The following is a 22,709-nucleotide window of genomic DNA, read 5'->3' on the forward strand; positions in this document are numbered from 1 at the left end:
TGCATATTTTATTATTTACCATCATAACTATTTTTAAGTATCTACAGTTCAGTGATATTAAATACATTCATACTGTTGTACAACCATCCCCACCATCCAACTCCAGAATTCTTTTTGTCTTGCAAATCTGAAAGTCTATATTCATTAAACAGTAGCTCCCCATACTCCTTTGCCCCTGAGCCCCTAGCAACCACCATTCTACTTTCTGTGTCTGTGAATTTGACTACTCTAGATACTAGGCCTGATATAAATGGAATCATACAATATTTGTCTTTTTGTGATTAGCTTATTTCACTTAGTGTAATGTCCTCAAAGTTAATTCATGTTGGAGCATATGTCAGAATATTCTTTTCTTAAAGCTAAATAATACTCCATTGTGTATTATCTATTCATCTGTTGATGGATTGCTGTTGATGGGAGCTTGGATTGCTTCCATATTTTAGCTACTGTGAATAATGCTGTTATGAACATAAGTGTAAAAATATTTCTTTGAGATCCCACTTTAAATTCTTTTGGGTATATTCCCAAAATGGGATTGCTGGATCATAAGGCAATTATATTTTTAGTTTTTTGAGGACTCTCCATACTGTTTTCCATAGTGGTTGTACCATTTTACATTTCTACCAGCAGTGCATAAGGGTTATGATTTCTCCATATCCTCACCAACACTTACTTTATTTTATTTTATACTAGCCATCCTAATGTCCATGAGGTGGCATATCAAATCATGATTTTGATTTGCTTTTCACCTAATGATTAGTGATGCTGAGCATCTTTTCATTGCTTAATGGCCATTCCTGTATTTTCTTTGGAGGAATCCGAGCCCATTGTTGAATTTGATTGTCTGTTTGGTTAGCAGATATTTGGTCCTATCCAAACCATCCATAAGACATTTGGTCCATACCAAAAGGTAGTTGATATCTGATCTTATCCAAAACCATTTGGCTTGGACCAAATATACTTATAGGTCTTTTGGGTAGGACCAAATTTCCAGGACCTTTTGGTGTGGACTGTTTTATGAATGTTTCTGACAGGACCAAATATCATGTAAGGTTTTGTTTTACTGTTGAGTTTTAGAAGTTCTCTGTGTATTCTGGATATTAGTCTCTTATCAGATATATGATTTGCATATCTCTTGTTCCATAAGTTGCCTTTTCACTCCAGTGATAGTGTCTTTTGATGCATAGACGTTTTGAATTTCCCCAAAATCCAATTTGTCTGTTTTGTTGTTGTTGTTGTTGCATGTCAAAATGAAATTTTAATCAAATCATTTTTCTTCTCACTAATTACTATGCAAATGGTTTGTTCCCATTTAGAATTTAGGATTTAATAAAAAAGGCTCTTCTATGTATAAAGGAAATGAAGCAAAAGGCAGTGTCTAACATTTATATCATGCAAAACCACTCAAGCTTTGCCTTTTGGGGTAGACAGGGTGTGGGGAGATGAGAGGACACGTTTAAAGAAGAAGGATGGATTGGATTAAATTCCATTGTATGAATGTGATATGGGTTTCAGAAAACAAAGCTTTCTTTTCTTTCTGGTGTGATTTGCAGAGGGTCAAACTCCTTAGTAGTTATGTGTGTGACCTTAAATCTGGCCCACCCTCCCTGCTTTGTTTTGCAGTCTGGAAGTGGCTATCTCGTGGTGGTGTTTGTCTATGTGACAGAATTTGTCGGCATGAAGTCTCGGACGTGGGCGTCCATCCACTTGCATTCCTTTTTTGCTTTTGGAACCATGGTGGTGGCTTTGACGGGCTACTTCGTCAGGACCTGGTGGATCTATCAGATAGTCCTCTCCTCCGTGACTGTCCCCTTTGTCTTGTGCTGTTGGATGCTCCCAGAGACACCTTTTTGGCTTATCTCAGGGGGAAAATATGAAGAAGCACAAAAAGTAATCGATACGATGGCCAAGTGGAATAGGACGAGATCCTGTAAACTGTCAGAACTTTTGTCACTGGATCACGATGGTTCTGCTGGTCATAAGCCCTCTCAAGTTGAGAAGCACACCCTGTCAGAACTGTTCTATGACTGGAGTATTGGAACAAGGACACTTATTCTTTGGCTGATTTGGTTCACGGGGTGTTTGGGGTTCTACACCTTCTCCTTGAATTCTGTTCATTTGGGAGGCAGTGAATATTTAAATCTCTTCCTTATGGGTAAGTGGTTAAACTATATTAAGTGTAGCTGCAAAGTGAAATTTCTACCAAGTTTTGAGAGTGTTTCTATTGTCTTTATTTCTACCAGGAACAACACTGCCGGCTATGTCATTATGGTCTTTTTTAGTATTGTGTGTGTGTGTGTGTGTGTGTAGCTCAGTCATGTCCGACTCTTTGTGACCCCATGGACTGTAGCCCTCCAGATGCCTCTGTCCAGAATTTTCCAGGCAAGAATACTGGAGTGGGCAACCATTCCTTCTCCAGGAGATCTTCCTGACCCAGAGATTGAACCTGGGTCTCCTGCACTGCAGACAAATTCTTTACCATCTGAGACACCAGGGAAGCCCCTTTTAGTGTTACACAGGTATATATTTTCTTTTAAAAAAATGCAAAATTGAAGACTTGAGTCCCTCCTTCCTTTCCTGCCTCTTCTTGCTTACTTCCTTCCTTTAAGCCCATTGCCATCCCAGAACTGTAGTTCAGAGGTACCTTCTATAACCTTTGGCCTGTAATTTCAGATTTCTTTTTATGCATCTCCATACATTTGTACAGATAAATGTTTTATATTTTAACATAAATGAGATTATTCACTACATATTGTCCTTTGCAAGTTTCATTCCTTTTAAAATTTAACATGTCTTGGAGATCTTCTGGCATCTTTCTACCTTCTAATTTAGGAATTTTAGTCAGTAAATAACCTAAACACATGCAACTGTAGTTTATGATGTCATGCTTCTTTTAATTCAGTGGCGGGTTAAAATAGCTCTGAAGCTGTGATAGCCTGAGGTGTGACTCCTAACCAAATTCACACCAGACATGAGAGAATTATCAGAAATGCATTTGTGCAGCTGGTTATTTCTGTGTAGGCTACTTGCATTTGATATTATCCCCAGAAAAGTTTGCTTTAAAATTGTTATACATAAATATCATCCTTTCTCATTAAAGTGCTCTGATGAGACACCTGTTTTTGTTGGTTCTAGCACAAAGGAATTATAAGTCATTTTAAGAAAAAAAAGAACTACTCTTTTTTAGAGGGGACAGACCAACAAGTTTATAAAAAGAGCCCATCTTGACTTCAAACACATTTTATGAACAAGTGAACGCATTCTATGTGTCAGTTTGAGAAACAGGGATTGAACCCGGGTCTCCCGCATTGTAGGCAGATGCTTTACCATCTGAGCCACCAGGGAAGCCCAGTATTTCTAGAACAGAGCAGCAAATGGTAGCAGAATCAAGTGGGGTGGGGTGTGACATCGGGAAGTTTAGGAATGCTGGGGTTTTAGATCTTTATGATATACTCTGTTCAATTTGATGGAGATACATCACTTCTCAAGGAAACAGGCAATCTCATAAATATAAAAATGTTTCCAAGACAAATAGCATTGTTTTATAGCCACTGGGCTTCCCCGATGGCTCAGGAGTAAAAAAACCTGTGGACAATGCAGGAGACGGGGATTTGATCCCTGGGTCGGGAAGATCCCCTGGAGGAGAGTATGGCAACCCACTCCAGTATTCTTGCTTGGAGAATCCCATGGACAGAGGAGCCTGGTGGGCTACAGTCTATGGGGTTGCAAAGAGTCAGACAGGACTGAAGCGACTGAGCACGCACATAGTCTCTACTACCTTTGATTTTTTCATGTCGTGACCCTTGCCGGTAGCCCTCTGCTTGTCAAGTGCTTCTAGTCAGTACTTTTGTGCTGTGCAAATTTTGAACAAGTTTTCAGCTCCTGAGATGGTCTGAGATTGGTGGGGATTTCAGTTCAGGTTTTGTGCTACTTGCAGGTGATGAATGCTACAGTAGCCTCAGGACACACGTTTGGGGTTATATGGAGACAGGGTCAGAATGGGGTCTGAGTGAGCAGAGAGATTATACATTATAAAAGTGAAGAAAATAATGGCACATTGTCCTAATCCCAGAAGGGTTCGTTGGTTGCACTATTTCTAGCCCAGACATAGTCAAGTCAAAAATATAGACGCGGCATCTCTACAACAACTCAAGAAGAATCAAGGTGAAATATACTTGACAAGGTCTCTTCAGCTTTCCCAGTAGCTGTGCAGCTTTGCTGCTGCTGCTGCTAAGTCGCTTCAGTCGTGTCCGACTCTGTGCGACCCCATAGACGGAAGCCCACCAGATTCCCCCATCCCTGGGATTCTCCAGGCAAGAACTGGTTGCCATTTCCTTCTCCAATGCATGAAACTGAAAAGTGAAAGGGAAGTCGCTCAGTCGTGCCCGACTCTTCGCGACCTCATGGACTGCAGCCTACCAGGCTCCTCCGTCCATGGGATTTTTCCAGGCAAGAGTACTGGAGTGGGGTGCCATTGCCTAGGCTCCAGGAATTCAACTGGTGGCCTTGCACACAGCGCTGGAGAGAGGAGAGCCCTGAGTCAGACTTGGAGGGAATCACACATGAGGGAGGGAGGTGGCAGGAAAGGCTTGGCTTCCAAAGACCAGTCCCTGAGCTGTCACTTACTCATTTGGCTCAAGTCATTTAGTGTTGGGAATGATTGAAGGTGGGAGGAGAAGAGGACGACAGAGGATGAGATGGTTGGATGGCATCACCAACTCAATGGACATGAGTTTGAGTAAGCTCCAGCAGTTGGTGATGGACAGGGAAGCCTGGCGTGCTGCAGTCCATGGGGTCGCAAAGAGTTGGACAAAACTGAGCCACTGAACTCAGAGAAGGCAATGGCACCTCACTCCAGTACTCTTGCCTGGAAAATCCCATGGATGGAGGAGCCTGGAAGGTTGCAGTCCATGGGGTCACTGAGGGTCGGACATGACTGAGCGACTTCACTTTCACTTTTCACTTTCATGCATTGGAGAAGGAAATGGCAACCCACCCCAGTGTTCTTGCCTGGAGAATCCCAGGGACGGGGCATCCTGGTGGGCTGCTGTCTATGAGGTCGCACAGAGTCTGACACGACTGAAGTGACTCAGCAGCAGCAGCAGAGCGACTGAACTAAACTGACTGATTTAGTGTTAGTTGGAAAGTGGAGGTGATAATTCAGGCCTATTCCTAGGAGGTTCTTTTGAGAATCATTGTTTTATTTGATCTTGAAAAGTCCTTAAAAAAAAAAAAAGGCAGAGTAATAGATGAACCTACTGTTTTGGTCCAGATGCACCAGACCTTACAGCAGGGTCTGTGAAGGGGAGGCATTTTCCCTGGAGTTGTTTATTTTTCATGTTAATGAAGAGAAGGTCAAGGCTATGGTTTTTCCAGTGGTTATGTATGGATGTAAGAGTTGGACGGTGAAGAAAGCTGAGTGCCGAAGAATTGATGCTTTTGAACTGTGGTATTGGAGAAGACTCTTGAGAGTCTCTTGGACTGCAAGGAGATCCAACCAGTCCATCCTAAAGGAGATCAGTCCTGGGTGTTCATTGGAAGGACTGATGGTGAAGCTGAAACTCCAGTACTTTGGCCATCTCATGTGAAGAGTTGACTCATTGGAAAAGACCCTGATGCTGGGAGGGATTGGGGGCAGGAGGAGAAGGGGACGACAGAGGATGAGATGGCTGGATGGCTTCACCGAGTCGATGGATGTGAGTTTGAGTCAACTCCAGGAGTTGGTGATGGACAGTGAGGCCTGGCATGCTGGGATTCATGGGGTCACAAAGAGTCGGACATGACTGAGCGACTGAACTGAACTGAACTGAATTGAAGAAAAGGGAGACTCATCTCTCCAGAAGGGCTCAGAATGTTATTTTTTGTCTTTGCCCAGCCTTTCTTTTTTTCCTGAGCAGCTGCAGCAGAGTTTAATTTCTGATGTACTGCTAACTCAGGAAATATGTATCCACCGCAGTGATATGTTCCCAAAGCCACAGAAGACATGTAGACCCAGACCTGCCAGTCCAGGTGCTAATAGCATTCTGTAGTTAAACAGGCAAGTGCACACTAGCCCTCAAAGGCAGTGGTGGGTAGTGTCCTGAGGTTAGGCAAGCTGCAGAGGGTCGAAAGAAGAGAACTTTCAGTTACGTGGACAATCTAGGCTAATAAGCAGTGACAATTTCTCAGAGGCTACTGGGTTTGCTCAGTTTTGCTGAGAAATCTTGCTTGCTCCCTGTTGTGTTCTGGGTGATAGATGTAAAGCTTTTTGGTTCTGGATCTAAGATTCAAACTTTGGTTCTTCAACGGAAGGGCTTTTAAGTCAGTTCCGGGCTTTGTTTTTTGTTGAGGGGGCGTAAAAGAAGATCCAAGACAAGGTCCTTGCTCAGTGGGGGATTCATATTAGCTTAACTTTTAGGTTTAAAATCCATCAAACAGTTATCATTACTTTATGTACCTAGCTGCACTGAATTTTCTACCTTAATTTCTAAGTTCGAAGTTACTGATACAAACATTTCCCCATAGTTCTGTCAAGCAGAAGAAGCCAAAGATCAGAAAAGATCAGTGTTGTCTATTAATTTACGTATTTGTTCATTCCACCGCCTTGCCCTCCAGGCACTGTGCTGTGTCCTGGGAGCATCCAGCCTCACTGGGGATAAGATTCTGAGGAGAGATGATAAGTGCTAAGCAGATTATGTGAGCATTAGTGCACATCACAGTAAACATTCTCCCCACTCCAGTGAGTTTAAAAGTCATGGGCCTTGCTGCCTCTTAGGTAGTTGTTAGATAATTCTTAGAAGTCCGTGAGATCAGAGAGAGGGCTGACCATTCCACTGGGTTAGAAGGCAGGGTCCCCCTGTTCAATTGGATGCTCTGGCTTATAGAGATGCGTCATTTTGCTCTATCACAGGTGTAGTGGAAATTCCTGCCTATGTCTTTGTGTGCTTGGGGATGGACCGTGTGGGGAGAAGAAACATTCTGATTTTCTCCCTTCTGTCAAGCGCAGTGACCAATGGTGTGATTATGGTGATCCCCAAGGTGAGTTCTTTTATGTTTTACTTAGGGAATGGTTAGTTACACTGTGACAGTTTGATGGGGACATTTTCAGCTTATGAATACGAAGATGAAATAAGACATAGGGATAGATTATATACATAATATTTTAAATGTTTTCTTTAAAAAATACCCATTCCTTATCTGTTATAATAAATAGTAGAAAATTTAAGGGAAAAAGAAATGTGGGAGGTGGGGGCAAAGCCCCAAATCCCACTTCTCAGAGATGGTCAGTGTGGTACTGTGTAAACATGGTAATCTTGAGTGAGGAGAGTAGATTGCAGTTTCCAGTGAGTATCATCATCTTAAACTTTTAGTCATTCATGAAAGTTCTATCCAGCATCTAATATGTACCAGATTCTTTTCTAGGTACCGAAGACGTGCAGTAAGTCAAGTTTCTCTGAGTAAAATGAAGAAAAACAAAATTGAATGAGGGATGGAGAGTGAGTGTGTTTGGAGGGGGAATACACATGCGTACTGTTATTTTATCTAAGGTGGTTGAGGATGGTGTGCCTCTCAGAGAATGTGGCATTTGATCAGAAATCTGAAGGAGCAAGCGAGTCATGGGGACAGATGAAAGATACTATGAGTCTTATGTTCAGAATTGTTCCAGTTTAAACAGTCTTGTTTTTCACTGTGGTAGGTTAGTAGTTCCAAATTTCTATTGTGCATGTATTTCCCAAGGATCTAGTTTCTAAGAATGCAATTTCTTAGGGAGAAACAGTGCCATTAACTACTGAAATGACTTCCTCATTCCTGTATTTTGGCAAACTCTTTGGCCTAGAATACCTCTTGCACCCAGAAGAACTCTTCCTTTTTTCACCCCAAATGTTACTAGAACCTGTATTTTCATTCTCGATATAGAAAATATGGTCACTATAACAATACTTTAAAATAATTTATATTATATATATAATTATAGTGATTATATAATTATAAAGCAATAGTATCTCAACATTTAGATCAAGGCATTTTAAGTTTTGTATATTGTTTGAAATCTAATTTAAGCTAACCAGTGACTTCCTTTTATGCTTCACTTAATTATCAGTGAATTGGTGAATCAAATATGCTATGGATTGAAATTTCCAGGTGATTGAAACATGCAACTGATTCACATTAGTTAAAATTACTTAAGACTTGGAGGTCTCTGCCACTTTGAGGGAGCTTCATCCATACCTTTTTTGCATGTGTTTTTAAGTAGCTTGCAGTTATATTAGTTGAGTTGATGGCAACCCCAGTGAGTATTTAGGGGAACCCTAGAACCTTTCACCTCTACAGTGGTTAAGCCCCAGTAGTTATGTGGAAGACCGGAAAGTGGCTGATGGCATTTCTAGAAATAGAGCACTAACCCTTAATCACAAAAATTTCCCCTCTAATAAAACTTCTCTCCAAATGGTAATGTCAACACAATACAATTTTTCTGAGTTCCATTAATTCATTCAACAAACACTGAATGCAAAGTAATGAAGGTGATAGGTGACACTGGCTGCTTAATACAGGCACCCCCAAATCTCAGTGACTTCACATCATAGACGTTTATTTCTTGCTCACAGAAAGTTTGATGTGGCTCCTTGCTGGTAGGTGTAGGGGTGGTGAAGGGGGTGTTTGGCTCCCTGGAGCCACTCAGGAACACAAGTTGACAGAGGTACTGCCACCCCTAATGCATGAACTCCACGGTCACCTGGGTCTCAACACCCAGCTGGCAGACAGGGGAGGAGAGAAAAGATGGACTGTGAGACGTCTCTGAGAACCACTTCAGGAAGTGGAATACGTCAAGGATGACAGCAGAAACTATCTGGGAGGGTCTTATTCCACAGTGTCTCTTCCCAAATGGCTTTTCTTAGTTGGTAATTTGAAATCTCCTAGGCAGAGGAGGCACAGTAAAACTTTTCTCTAAATCTCATAAAGAGGGAAAGCTTTTGCAGACCATGAGCAGAATTTACAAAATAGATTCAAACAAAAATGAAACTTACTGTTCTGAAAGACACTGGAGGATTAGAAAGTTCTAAGTAATAATTTTGAGGATTTTCTCTTTTTCTTTTAAAAATATTACTTGATGACAAAATGATGGTCTATTTTGCCAATATATACATTTTCAGGATTACCATGTTTGGCTAGTGGTGGCGAGTATGGCTGGAAAATTTTTCATAGGGGCAGCGTTTGGCCTTATATATCTTTATACGGCGGAGCTGTATCCAACCATTGTAAGGTAAGAGTTATTTATTTTTGTGTTGTTTTCTTATTATCTTTCACTTATGTGTCATATCCTTACATTCAGTCTCTGAGTATAAATGCCTTCTTTTTGTAGAAGTAGGGGAACTCCGAGATGTGGGAAGATTACATGATGATGCTAATTCTGAATCAGAGGCTTTGTCTATACGTCATTAACAAGGATATTAGAGAATTTGTTTTGAAATAATGCTGCTGCTAAGTCACTTCAGTCGTGTCCGACTCTGTGTTATCCCATAGACGGCAGCCCACCAGGCTTCCCCGTCCCTGGGATTCTCCAGGCAAGAACACTGGAGTGGGTTGCCATTTCCTTCTCCAATGCATGAAAGTGAAAAGTGAAAGTGAAGTTGCTCAGTCATGTCCAACTCTTCGCGACCCCATGGACTGCAGCCCACCAGGCTCCTCCATCCATGGGATTTTCCAGGCCAGAGTACTGGAGTGGAAATAATGCTGTATTGTCCTAAAACCATTTAAAATCTCAAACACAGTTGACTTACACCGACTCAGGGCTAATGTTCTAAGGACGTGTCTCTTGGTGTCCTGATGTCAGTTGTGTCAGGGCTGCCATAACAAAACACCACAGATTGAGGGCTTCAAACAATAGGAGTGTGTTTTCTCATGGTTGTGAAGATTAGAAGTCTGAGATCAAGGGGTCTGGCATGTTTGGTTTCTCCTGGAGCCTCTCTCCTAAGCTAAATAAGAGATACTTACTCATGTTGAAGGGCTTCCCTGGTGGCTCAGATGGTAAAGAATCTGCCTGCAATATGGGAGACCTAGGTTTGATCCCTTGGTTGGGAAGATCCCCTGGAGGAGGGCCTGGCAACTCACTCCAGTATTCTTGCCTGAAGAATCCCCATGGACAGAGGTGCCTGGTGGGCTACATCCCACAGGGTTGCAAAGAATCGGATATGACTGAGTGATATCATGTTGGAAGCACATTCTTTGCTTCCTACTAGAAATTCTATTGGAGTAGGCAATGGCAACCCACTCCAGTACTCTTGCCTGGAGAATCCCATGGACGCAGGAGCCTGGTAGGCTGCAGTCCACGGGGTCGAGAAGAGTCGGACACGACTGAGTGACTTCACTTTCACTTTTCACTTTCATGCATTGGAGAAGGAAATGGCAACCCACTCCGGTATTCTTGCCTGGAGAATCCCAGGGATGGTGGAGCCTGGTGAGCTGCCATCTACGGGGTCGCACAGAGTCGGACACGACTGAAGGGATTTAGCAGCAGCAGCAGAGATTCTATAAGGTTTCTATAAATAAGTTTTAAAGGAAAGTACATTAAGATATTGCTTGACTTTAAAAAATTGAAATAGAATGATCCATAGATGTAAATCTTTTGGTTTCCCAAATCCCCACTTCCTATTCTAAATAAACTTCAGCTGTAGAAGACTGATGTTATCCTTAATGTTAGACTGAATGAGTATCGTAAGAGCTTCATCTGCATAGCTGATGAAGACTGGTTTACCTTTCTTTTGTCTTGAATTATCTGCATGTTTGTAGACACTGACATTTCACAGAATGTGAATATAAGTCATGAACATGTGTGCTCAGTTGCTCAGTCATGTCTGACTCTTTGTGACCTCATGGACTGTAGCCTGCCAGGCTCCTCTGTCCATGGGATTTCCCAGGTAAGGATACTGGAGTAGGTTGCCATTTCATCTTCCAGGGGAAATCATGAACAATTCTTGAAAAATTAAAGTTAATTTCCAAGTATATTAAGCTGACTTAAGTTTTAGTATTTATTCCCTGTGGGGAGGGTGGACGGGGATCTGGGCAGCTGTTCTCTCACTGTCTGTATCACATGTCCCTTGTCTTCTGTTCCTGCTGCTGTCTTAATTCTCTCTGTGTTTCCAGGTCGCTGGCCGTGGGGAGTGGCAGCACGGTGGGCCGTGTGGGAAGCATTGTGGCCCCGTTGTGCATTTATCTCTCCAGCGTTTGGATCTTCATGCCACAGGTGTTCATCAATTTATAGGACTTGACTGAGATGTGGTGAGGCACAGCAGCCAACTGCCTTCTATATTTTGATTTACTAGGCTCCAACTTATAATTTGGTTTGGGGATTTCTAGCATCCTTGTTCGGAGAAGGCTATGACACCCCACTCCAGCACTCTTGCCTGGAAAATCCCATGGACGGAGGAGCCTGGTGGGCTGCAGTCCATGGGGTCGCTAAGAGTCGGACACGACTGAGTGACTTCACTTTCACTTTTCACTTTCATGCATTGGAGAAGGAAATGGCAACCCACTCCAGTGTTCTTGCCTGGAGAATCCCAGGGACGGGGGAGCCTGTTGGGCTGCTGTCTTTGGGGTCGCACAGAGTTGGACACAACTGAAGCGACTTAGCAGCAGCAGCAGCAGCAGTGTCCTTGTTAACAGCTCATCAGTTGTTAAGTAGGGTGGTGGTTGCTGTTTCTCTTGTTTGTTGATTGCCTTCCCCCCTCTCCCCACTGTCAGCTGTTAATTGCAACTCAAGTAGGCTCAAGTAGGGCCTCTCCTCAGCACATCACGAAGCCAGGAGCTCTGGTCTCTGGTCTCTGAGCCTGTGCTCCTCCATCGAGATCTGCTGGCTGCCTCCCACCCCCAGCCTTTGTGATGTCTGATCAAGGCCAGTTCTGGAGGCTGCTGCTCCTGGAAGAATCTGGTGGTATCTGGTGGAAAGGTGTAGGGGTGTGTGGTTTGCAGCTTATCTGAAACTTGAGGGACTCTTCCTGGTCGGGGCTGCCTGTGTGCCTCCTCCCTGCACTGGCAGTGTGAGCTGTTCACCTGCTTATGAAGCCTGAGGGCGCTTCTGCTCAGTTTGCAGATTCCCTCCAGGCCCGGAGGCGGTGAGTTTGGGAAGGCATACAGAGCACTGTTACACAACCGGGGCAGGAGGAAGATGGGTGATGGGAGTTCAGGGGCAGGGAGGTGGGGATGGTGCGGGTGGCTGGAGGTGCTGCAGTGACTCAAGAGGGAGCCCCGGGGGTGCTGATCCTCTCCCTCCTCCTCCAGGCTCCCTTTCTGGAAATTCCTGCTTGGAGCTCTCTCTAGGCTGTTCACTCTCTGTCGTCTCTTTCTTTTTCTGATTGCCTCACTCTCCAAGAGCCATCCTGGCTGTCTTTCCCAATCGCTGTGTGGATAACTGCTCCTGAGTGCTGACTTGGCTTCCAAGCAGCAGACTCACTAGCCCTGTGGATATCCTCCCTGGGCATCTTATAACTTCGCCATTTCCCAAACCCACCTGCCTTATGTTCGCTCCTCCTTCTGTCTCCACCATGGAGAGGGAGTCCTTGGCCTCCCACATGACACTGGAACGCCAGCTTTTATCCCCGCCCACCCCACTCCTCTCAATCTACGACACCAAATCCTCCTTGCTCAAAACCTCCCTATGCACCTGCTTCCAGTCCAGCTCCTCATCACTGCCTGCCTCCCAGGTTCCCTCCCCTCACTCTACCCCTACCCCCACCCCCACCCCATCAGGGTAGTTTGCTGAACCCACAGCTCCAGTCCAGCTGCCCCTCACCTTCAGAACAAACCCCAGCTCTGCCTGATCCTCATGTCCTTTCCAGATTGACCCCTCCCCATCTTCCCTATTTTGTTTCTTCACACACTTTCTCCGCCTCTCCACACCCACCCTGCTTTCGCTGATACCCTGCCCCACCTCCTCTGCTGGAACATCCCCTCTGCAGAGAATGCTTCTTGCCCACCTCCCCCAAGCTTTCATGTACCTTTTTTTTTCCTTAAGAGAAAGAGACCCCTTTTCCACAGACTTTCTGTAACCATACAAGTTAAAACCAGGAAAACTGATGGGGCTAATTGACTAAACCAGGACCCCCTCCTGTGGAGGAGGGAGGGACAGGCTTCTGGGGTGTGAGCAGTGTTTTCTTGTGGGTGATCAAGACCATGATATGTTTGATTTATAATTATTTCTTTTCAAACTTTAAACTTTTGTATTAGGGTATAGCCTATTAACAATGTTGTGGTAGTTTCGGGTGAACAGTGAAGGGACTCCACGTACATATACGTGTATCCATTCTCCCCCCAAACCCCATCCAGGCTGCCTCATAACATTGAGCAGAGTTCCATGTGCCATACAATAGGTCCTTGCTGGTTATCCATTTTAAATATAGCAATGTGTATTATAATTATTTCTTAAACTGTACATTTGTTTTATGCATTTAAAACGTATATTTTATGGTAGATAGGTAGATAGATATAGACCTTTTTTTTTTTTTTCCTTTTTAAGAGGTAAATCCAAGAACCATTAGGACCCAGGCTGCATCAGAAGCTGGCACTGCATCTGGGTCAGAACCGTGAAGGGCTCCCAGAACTGGAAGATGCATTATGGCCACGATTTCTGTCCAGTACTCCTAAGAGGTCCCTTTCACAGCATCTTCCCAGGTTTGGCGGAGAGCAGTTCTCCTGGATGATGGTGTCCTGGAGCTTTAAGTGGCTGTGACTTACACAGCTGGGGAGCTGAGACCAAAACTGGACCCACTTGCTTCGTTTCCAGTTTGTCCTCATGCTCTGACTCTGCCGGATGACTAGTGGGGGCAGAATGCTCTAGGGGTGTAGGTGAGGCAGCCCCCATGTATTGATAGCTTTTAGGACACGGAGCAAACCCCACTTCTTCAAGAAGGCCACCCAGACCCAGTGACCCAATCTCCCTCTTTCCCAGGTCTGCATAGCATTTCGTGTGTACCCTTTCCACAGCCTGCTGTGGCAGTTTGGCTGTAACATTTGCACATGTCTTTGTCTCCCAGTTAAACCGTTGAACTCTTGCAGAACAGGGCATTTTGTATCGCCACAATTGGGTCCAGTAAAGCATTTCTCTTACTTTGTTTGCCATTCATGTTATAATTTATAATATTTAACATTTTAAATGAGATACACTGGCTTTTATAATTTAGATTTGCCCTAAGTAACAATAACAGTGAAATCATGGGTGTTATACTAGTTACATGGAGAAGGAAATGGCAACTCACTCCAGTATTCTTGCCTGGGAAATCCCATGGACAGGGGAGTCTGGTGGGCTACAGTCCATGGGGTCGCAAAGAGTCAGATACTACTGAGCAACTAACACACATGCATACTAGTTATATGTCTTATACACTAGCAAAATCCTACAAGTAATAAATTGTTTGCTGCTGCTGCTGCTAAGTCACCTCAGTCGTGTCTGACTCTGTACGACCCCATAGACGGCAGCCCACCAGGCTCCCCCATCCCTGGGATTCTCCAGGCGAGAACACTGGAGTGGGTTGCCATTTCCTTCTCCAATGCATGAAAGTGAAAAGTGAAAGTGAAGTCGCTCAGTTGTCGCGACCCCATGGACTGCAGCCTACCAGGCTCCTCCGTCCATGGGATTTTCCAGGCAAGAGTACTGGAGTGGCATGCCATTGCCTTCTCCAAGACCTTTAAAAAAAAAAAAAAAAAAATCAATGTGCACCCACAGGTGGTATGCATCTGCTTTTGGGGAATCATTGGTTCAACGTGTTTCTCTCTTATGTCCCAGCAACAGGCACCTAGTCAAGTATGCTTAATTGGGGGAGTTGGGTCTGGCCTACACAAGAAAAGGTTTTTGAGGGCTCACTACTCTTTTTTAGGGCACGGACTTTTCCAGAAGCATCTCCTTTGTGCTAGCACTTTCAGTTCAGTTCAGTTTAGTCGCTCAGTCGTGTCCGACTCTTTGTGACCCCATGAACCACAGCACGCCAGGCTTCCCTGTCCATCATCTCTCCCAGGGTTCACCCAAACCCATGTCCATTGAGTCGGTGATGCCATCCAACCATCTCATCCTCTGTCGGCCCTTCTCCTCCTGGCCTCGATCTTTCCCAGCATCAGGGTCTTTTCAAGTGAGTCAGCTCTTCCCATCAGGTGGCCAAAGTACTGGAGTTTCAGCTTCAACATCAGACCTTCCAATGAACACCCAGGACTGATCTCCTTTAGGACGGACTGGTTGGATCTCCTTGCAGTCCAAAGGACTCTCAAGAGTCTTCTCCAACACCACAGTTCAAAAGCATCAATTCTTTGGTGCTCAGCTTTCTTCACAGTCCAACTCTCACATCCATACATGACTACTGGAAAAACCATAGCCTTGACTAGATGGCATCACCAACTTGATGGACATGAGTTTGAGTGAACTCCAGGAGATGGTGATGGACAGGGAGGCCTAGCGTGCTGCGATTCATGGGGTTGCAAAGAGTCGGACACGACTGAGTGACTGAATTGAACTAAACTGACTAGATGGACCTTTGTTGACAAAATAATGTCTCTGCTTTTTAATATGCTGTCTAGGTTGGTCATAACTTTCCTTCCAAGGAGTAAGCGTCTTTTAATTTCATGGCTGCAGTCACCATCTGCAGTGACTTTGGAGCCCCCAAAAATAAAGTCAGCCACTGTTTCCACTGTTTCCCCATCTATTTCCCATGAAGTGATGGGACTGGATGCCATGATCTTCGTTTTCTGAATGTTGAGCTTTAAGCCAACTTTTTCACTCTCCTCTTTCACTTTCTTCAAGAGGCTCTTTAGTTCTTCTTCACTTTCTGCCATAAGGATGGTGTCATCTGCATATCTAAGGTTATTGATATTTCTCCCAGCAATCTTGATTCCAGCTTGTGTTTCATCCAGCCCAGCATTTCTCATGATGTACTCTGCATAGAAGTTAAATAAGTAGGGTGACAATATACAGCCTTGACGTATTCCTTTTCCTATTTGGAATCAGTCTGTTGTTCCATGTCCAGTTCTAATTGTTGCTTCTTGACCTCCATACAGGTTTCTCAAGAGGCAGGTCAGGGGTCTGATATTCCCATCTCTTTCAGAATTTTCAGAATTTTATTGTGATCCATGCAAAGGCTTTGGCATAGTCAATAAAGCAGAAATAGATGTTTTTCTGGAACTCTCTTGCTTTTTCCATGATCCAGCAGATGTTGGCAATTTGATCTCTGGTTCCTCTGCCTTTTCTAAAACCAGCTTGAACATCAGGAAGTTCATCGTTCATGTATTGCTGAAGCCTGGCTTGGAGAATTTTGAGCATTGCTTTACTGGCATGTGAGATGAGTGCAATTGTGTGGTGGTTTGAGCATTCTTTGGCATTGACTTTCTTTGGGACTGGAATGAAAACTGACCTTTTCCAGTCCTGTGGCCACTGCTGAGTTTTCCAAATTTGCTGGCATATTGAGTGCAGCACTTTCACAGCATCATCTTTCAGGATTTGAAATAGCTCAACTGGAATTCCATCACCTCCACTAGCTTTGTTCGTAGTGATGCTTCCTAAGGCCCACTTGACTTCACATTCCAGGATGTCTGGCCCTAGGTGAGTGATCACACCATCGTGATTATCTTGGTCGTGAAGATCTTTTTTGTACAGTTCTTCTGTGTATTCTTGCCACTTCTTCTTAATATCTTCTGCTTCTGTTAGGTCCATACCATTTCTGCCCTTTATTGAGCCCATCTTTGCATGAAATGTTCCCTTAGTATCTATAATTTTCTTGAGATCTCTAGTCTTTCCCATTCTGTTGTTTTCCTCTATTTCTTTGCATTGATTACTGAGGAAGGCTTTCTCATCTCTCCTTGCTATTCTTTGGAACTCTGCATTCAGATGCTTATATCTTTCCTTTTCTTCTTTGCTTTTCACTTCTCTTCTTTATGTTCCTCATTAACAGAAGTTGAAAGTGGAAAAGATGTTTTTAAAAAATAAGCCAAGACACATAGAAGAAGATAGATAAATCTATAAAAGCAAACTGCTATAAAGTCACTAAAACCAAATAAAGATTTCTTTTAAGGATATCCATAAAGATCCATTACAGACTATAAAGTTAAAAGGGATTTTAAATTTTATTTAACAGCTACTCTAATAGTGCTTGTTATATGACAAGCTCTATTTCACTTGCTTTACGAAAAGCAGTCTTCACAGAAGGTTGTTTTTGTTCAGTTGCTCAGTCGTGTCCGACTCTTTGGGACCTCATGGACTGCAGTACACCAGATTTCCCTGTCCTTCACTACCTCCCAGAGTTTGCTCAAACTCATGTCCACTGAGTCAGTGATACCATCCAACCATCTTTTCCTCTGTAGCCTACCTCTTCTCCTGCCCTCAAGCTTTCCCAGCATCAGGGTGTTTTCCGTTCATAGAATGTAGGTGCTGTTTTTGCTATCACTATTTAAATGACATGTTCTGTGCTGTGCTTAATCGCTTAGTCATGTCTGACTCTTTGTGACCCCATGGACTATAACATGCCAGGCTCCTCTGTCCGTGGGGATTCTCCAGGCAAGAATGCTGGAGTGGGTTGCCATGCCCTCCTCCAGAGGATCTTCCCAACCCAGGGATCGAACCCATATCTCTTACATTGCAGGTAGATTCTTTACTGTCTGAGCCACCAGGGAAGCCCTTAAATGACATACTTGGGTTCAAATCCAAATACCATGCCTTTTTCGTAGGTTAAACAAACAGTCCTAAAAGGGATGCAGAGAAACAAGTTCTTTCACCTTGACCCTCATCCCCCCTCCCCCAGGACTACCTCTGTCATCACGGTCTTGTGTGTATTTGCAAAAATATTCTGTGAATGTGCTTCCTTTGGATGTAGCAGATGTAGCTTGTTATTTTTAATGAGTAAAAAAATAAATTATTAAATTTCTCATTAAGCTTATTTATGGATATCAAACTGCCCAGGGAGCCAGTATTTTCCTTTCGAGGAATAGACATAATCATCTAGAAGATAAGTTTATATTTTCTGTTTCCAAAAGAAGCACATGAGCATCATTCCTTCTGTTGCTTTTATTTTCAACCATAATTTTTTAGTAATCTAAGGAAAAAAGTGGACATCTAATTCACATAATCTTTGTATTCGTGAACTCATTTGGCAAAGGTTGAGTGTTGATTTTAAATTAGGTGATAAGGAGCAGGGATGAAAGAGACAGCATTTGTCCTGAAACATGTCCATGACTGGTGTGGAAGGCAGAGGTCCCAGAGAAGAGGGCTGGGGTAGGGAATGTTGGGGTTATGGGGTTGCAGGAGAAGGCTACCAACCCAGCTAGGGCCAGAGGAGAAGTTTCCTGCAGGAGGGGCCTTTCATCTGCATCTGGAGGGGCTGGTGAGAGTCAGCCAAGTGGAAGAGGAGATAAGGGAATTCCAAGCAGAGGCAACAGAAAGGCAAAAACTTAGAGGGGAAAAGAAACATGGCCAGTTTGGGTCTGGGTGCAGGCATTGGTGCTAACACCCAGGGTGGTGTGGTGTCAGGAGGTAAGGGTGAAGGGATGCAGGGATCTCAAAGGAGGTCAGAATATTGGACTAAAGGCAGGTTGGAGCAGACAGGATGGGAAAGTGTTACTCCCTGGACCTGTGACAAGTTGGGTATGGTGGAGAGGGGCAGCAGGTGGGGTGGAAGGTTGTTCTCAGGGCTGTAGGGGACTCTAGGAGGAGCAACAAGGCTGAGGTGGGGAGGAACAGTGCACTTGAATTGTGGGTGAGGAGTGGGAGGTGCCTGCTTGATGGCTGGGGAGGGGGCAGCGACGTGGGGGGTGGGGGGGCGGGGGGAAGCTGGTGCCTTTACAGGTCTGGAACTCCCAGGGGTACAGGCTTGAGAGTCAGCTTATGAAGGGTGAGGGAAAAGGGAGGGTGACTGAAGAGCAGAAGCCTGGAAACAGTGGCATTTAGCGCCAGATGGGAAGAGGGGTTCAGGGCAGAAACTGAGGGGGCAGCAGGGGAGGTGACCGGGACCCCAAAGGAGGTGGGGAGGCGAGGAAGGCAGAACGGCTTCCGGCTGTCAGGTTTGGCAGCTAGGAATCTGTGGCCTGGGAAGAGCAGCGTCCATGGGTGTTGGGTGGGGGCCATGCTGCTGGGGGGCGGGGGAGGCGAGGGTGAGCAGGATGGAAGGAGAAGCAGGGACTGCTGTGGAGAAGATGGGCGGGGACTGCAGTGGATGTGGGCTGAGGCGGAGAGTCTCTTGCTTGTTTCAGAAGATAGAGAGTAGTAATGACAGCTACCGTTTATTGGCTCCTCAACTGTTACTGTTTTAAGTGCCCTAAATGTGTTATTTAATTTAATCCTTTCAACAGTCCTTTGGGGGCAGGTAGTATTATTTGGAGAAGGCAATGGCACCCCACTCCAGTACTCTTGCCTGGAGAATCCCAGGGACAGGGGAGCCTGGTGGGCTGCTGTCTCTAGGGTCGCACAGAGTCGGACACGACTGAAGCGACTTAGCAGCAGCAGTATTACAGATAAGGAAACTGAGGAGCAGAAAAATTAAGTCACCTGCCCAGGGCCACAGAGGTAGCAAGTACAAGTTCCCAGGCAGAGTGGGTACAGAGATTGTAAGAAGCTCAAGAAATGTATTTTTACTGAGGGAAACTAGCCAGTGGAAAGGAAAAGATCAAAAGTTTGTGAGAAAGAAGGGAGATCTATTGATGGGGGAAGACCCTGCCCCTCCACCGCCCTTCCCCAGGAGAAGGTGAGAGGGAACAAAGACTCCTCCTGGCCAGGGGGAGGGAGAGATGGGATTGAGGGGGTTGTTGGAGTGCTTGTGTGGGGTAGCGAGGGCTGGCCAAGGGGGTGGGGGACGTGCTTGGAGTGAAAGGAGAGATGCAAGGTTCTGAGTTTATTCAGTGCCTGACTATTCTCACTACTAACTACTACGCTTGCTCTTTGAAAGAAAAGTTTTGACTAACCTAGACAGCATACTGAAAAGCAGAGACATTACTTTGCCAGCAAATATCCATCTAGTCAAGGCTATGGTTTTTCTAGTGGTCATGTATGGATGTGAGAGTTGGACTATAAAAAAAGCTGAGCACCGCAGAATTGATGCTTTTGAACTGTGGTGTTGGAGAAGACTCTTGAGAGTCCCGTGGGCTGCAAGGAGATCCAACCAGTCCATCCTAAAGGAAATCAGTCCTGAATATTCATTGGAAGGACTGATGTTGAAGCTGAAACTCCAATTGTTTGGCCACCTGATGCAAAGAGCTGACTCATTTGAAAAGACCCTGATGCTGGGAAAGATTGAAGGCAGGAGGAGAAGAGGATGACAGAGGATGAGATGGTTGGATGGCATCACCAACTCAATGGACATGAGTTTGAGTAAACTCCGGGAGTTGGTGATGGATAGGGAGGCCTGGCATGCTGCAGTCCATGGGGTCACAAAGAGTCAGACACGACTGAGTGACTAAACTGAACTGATTCTCACTACCAAGTTAAAAAAGAAAATCCAGTTTTGTCTTGAATTGTCCATTTGATTCTATTTCTTGTTTAGACTTGTTCAGTGTTTTTCAGACCCTGACAGAGGTCTCTCTTGGGATTTCTAACGTCCTTTGCAATATCACTTTAAATTCTGTTACTGTTTCTTGGCTTACTCATGCATTTCTGGAATTAGGTTATCAGTGTTTTGCAAAACAAGTCAAGAACTGTCTTCCCAGGTCACATCTGTACCTGATGTGGCCTCATGTCGTGTCTCAATTTACACTGTATCTCAGAGACTATAGAAGCACCAAATATGCAGATTTATCAGAAAGCCTATGCCTTAATTTATTTTTATGGGCTCTTCTCAGTACTTTTTGCTAAAGGAGTTTAAATTATGTAAAAACAAAGTTTTTACAGACTATAACCAGATTTAGTTCTAAAACCCACCCATATCTTCATAGTGGTCAACAGAGAAGAGATATGCAGACTTTAGTTTTTTAATGTGATTTGCATTTTTGAAAGCAAACACCTTGGTGGTAGTCTAAAAGGCTGCCTTTCACGTGTCAAAACCTGGAAGGTAAAGAAATACTGAATTTTTATAGGAAATCACTTGGAAACTGTCGTTCAGTTCAGTTCAGTTCAGTTCAGTCGCTCAGTCGTGTCTGACTCTTTGCGACTCCATGAATCGCAGCACGCCAGGCCTCCCTGTCCATCACCAACTCCCGGAGTTCACTCAAACTCACGTCCATCGAGTTGGTGATGCCATCCAGCCATCTCATCCTCTGTCATCCCTTTTTCCTTCTGCCCCCAATCCCTCCCAGCATCAGAGTCTTTTCCAATGAGTCCACTCTTCGCATGAGGTGGCCAAAGTATTGGAGTTTCAGCTTTAGTATCATTCCTTCCAAAGAAATCCCAGGGTTGATCTCCTTCTGAATGGACTGGCTGGATCTCCTTGCAGTCCAAGGGACTCTCAAGAGTCTTCTCCAACACCACGGTTCAAAAGTATCAATTCTTCAGTGCTCAGCTTCCTTTACATTCCAACTCTCACATCCATACATGACTACTGGAAAAACCATAGCCTTGACTAGTGGACCTTTGTTGGCAAAGTAATGTCTCTGCTTTTCAATATGCTATCAAGGTTGGTCATAACTTTCCTTCCGAAGAGTAAGTGTCTTAATTTCATGGCTGCAGTCACCATCTGCAGTGATTTTGGAGCCCCCCCAAATAAAGTCTGACACTGTTTCCACTGTTTCCCCATCTATTTCCCATAAAGTGATGTTCCCCCCACACAAAGTAGCAGCTAGTTTCCATTGCCTCTGTTTTGTTTCCCCCTAAATGCTACAGATTTTGGTTCATTGAACTGTTCATTGGTGCATGCATGCATTTATTCAGTCCCCACCATTTACTGAATGCTGATAGCATGTCCATTATTGGGGGCAGGAGCAGGGTTGACTAAGACAATCCCTAACCATCAAGTCCAAATCCAAGATGCTGGGCTCTCCCATGAGGCTCTGGAGCCTGGCAAGACAGGGCAGGGAGTTTTTTTTCTTCAGTGTAGCTCCTAGGACTGTGCCTACAAGAGTAATAATGCAGGCAGTAACTGGGATTTATTGAGTAGGTGCTCCATGGTGGTTGATGAATGATCAGATTAAGCTTAGTCAACTAAATAAAAGTAACCAAAAAGGTCTTCAGTTCAGTTCAGTCGCTCAGTTGTGTCTGACTCTTTGCGACCCCATGAATTGCAGCACGCCAGGCCTTCCTGTCCATCACCAACTACCGGCATTCAAAAAGGTCTTACTGAGAAACAAAAATGCCAGCTGTTATGTCAATTTCAATTCTATTGCCCTCTGAACAAAGTTCAGAAATGATTATTCTCTGAAGAGTACATTTCTTCCTGGATGTGTCACTTTTGTTTTTTTTTTGCTTCCTTCTAGTTGCTTGTTGGGACTTTGGCCTTAGTGAGTGGAGTTCTAACATTCTTGCTTCCGGAAACCCTCAGGAGGCCTCTGACAACTACTTGGGAAGAGACTGAAAAGGAGAGAAGTTCAGGCAAATTACTTTCCACAACCAGTAATACTGTGTTAGAAAATGTCATAGTGGAGAACTCTGAGGATTCTAGTCTTAATAAATAAACGGGCCAGAAGTGCTATCCAGCACCCAAAATATTGTTTAATGCTTTTGTATTAGAGGAACATTATTCTCATCTCCTGCATGTCATGTATATGTGTCTTTTTAAAGTTTTTGTAAGAAAGTTTTGAAACAGTTGTTTTGTAAAAGTAGAAGAAATAAAACACAATATGAG

At 44.2% G+C, this 22,709-nt stretch overlaps 1 protein-coding gene across 2 annotated transcripts in view; it reads left to right on the top strand.

Annotated features, from left to right (window-relative positions):
- Positions 1 to 22,709, top strand: part of SLC22A16 (solute carrier family 22 member 16) — a 35,395-nt gene extending 12,686 nt beyond the window's left edge. The window contains exons 4-8 of one of the 2 annotated variants that reach the window (XM_055535204.1): positions 1,624 to 2,155; positions 6,890 to 7,017; positions 9,132 to 9,241; positions 11,122 to 11,221; positions 22,342 to 22,709. In XM_055535204.1, coding sequence (XP_055391179.1) covers positions 1,624 to 2,155; positions 6,890 to 7,017; positions 9,132 to 9,241; positions 11,122 to 11,221; positions 22,342 to 22,539 — 1,068 coding nt within the window. In that variant the 3' untranslated portion in view covers positions 22,540 to 22,709. The other variant, XR_008698167.1, reaches the window with a different exon arrangement.

The sequence above is a fragment of the Bubalus kerabau genome, chromosome 9 (genome assembly GCF_029407905.1).
Source record: "Bubalus kerabau isolate K-KA32 ecotype Philippines breed swamp buffalo chromosome 9, PCC_UOA_SB_1v2, whole genome shotgun sequence".
Classification (NCBI taxonomy): Eukaryota; Metazoa; Chordata; class Mammalia; order Artiodactyla; family Bovidae; genus Bubalus; species Bubalus kerabau.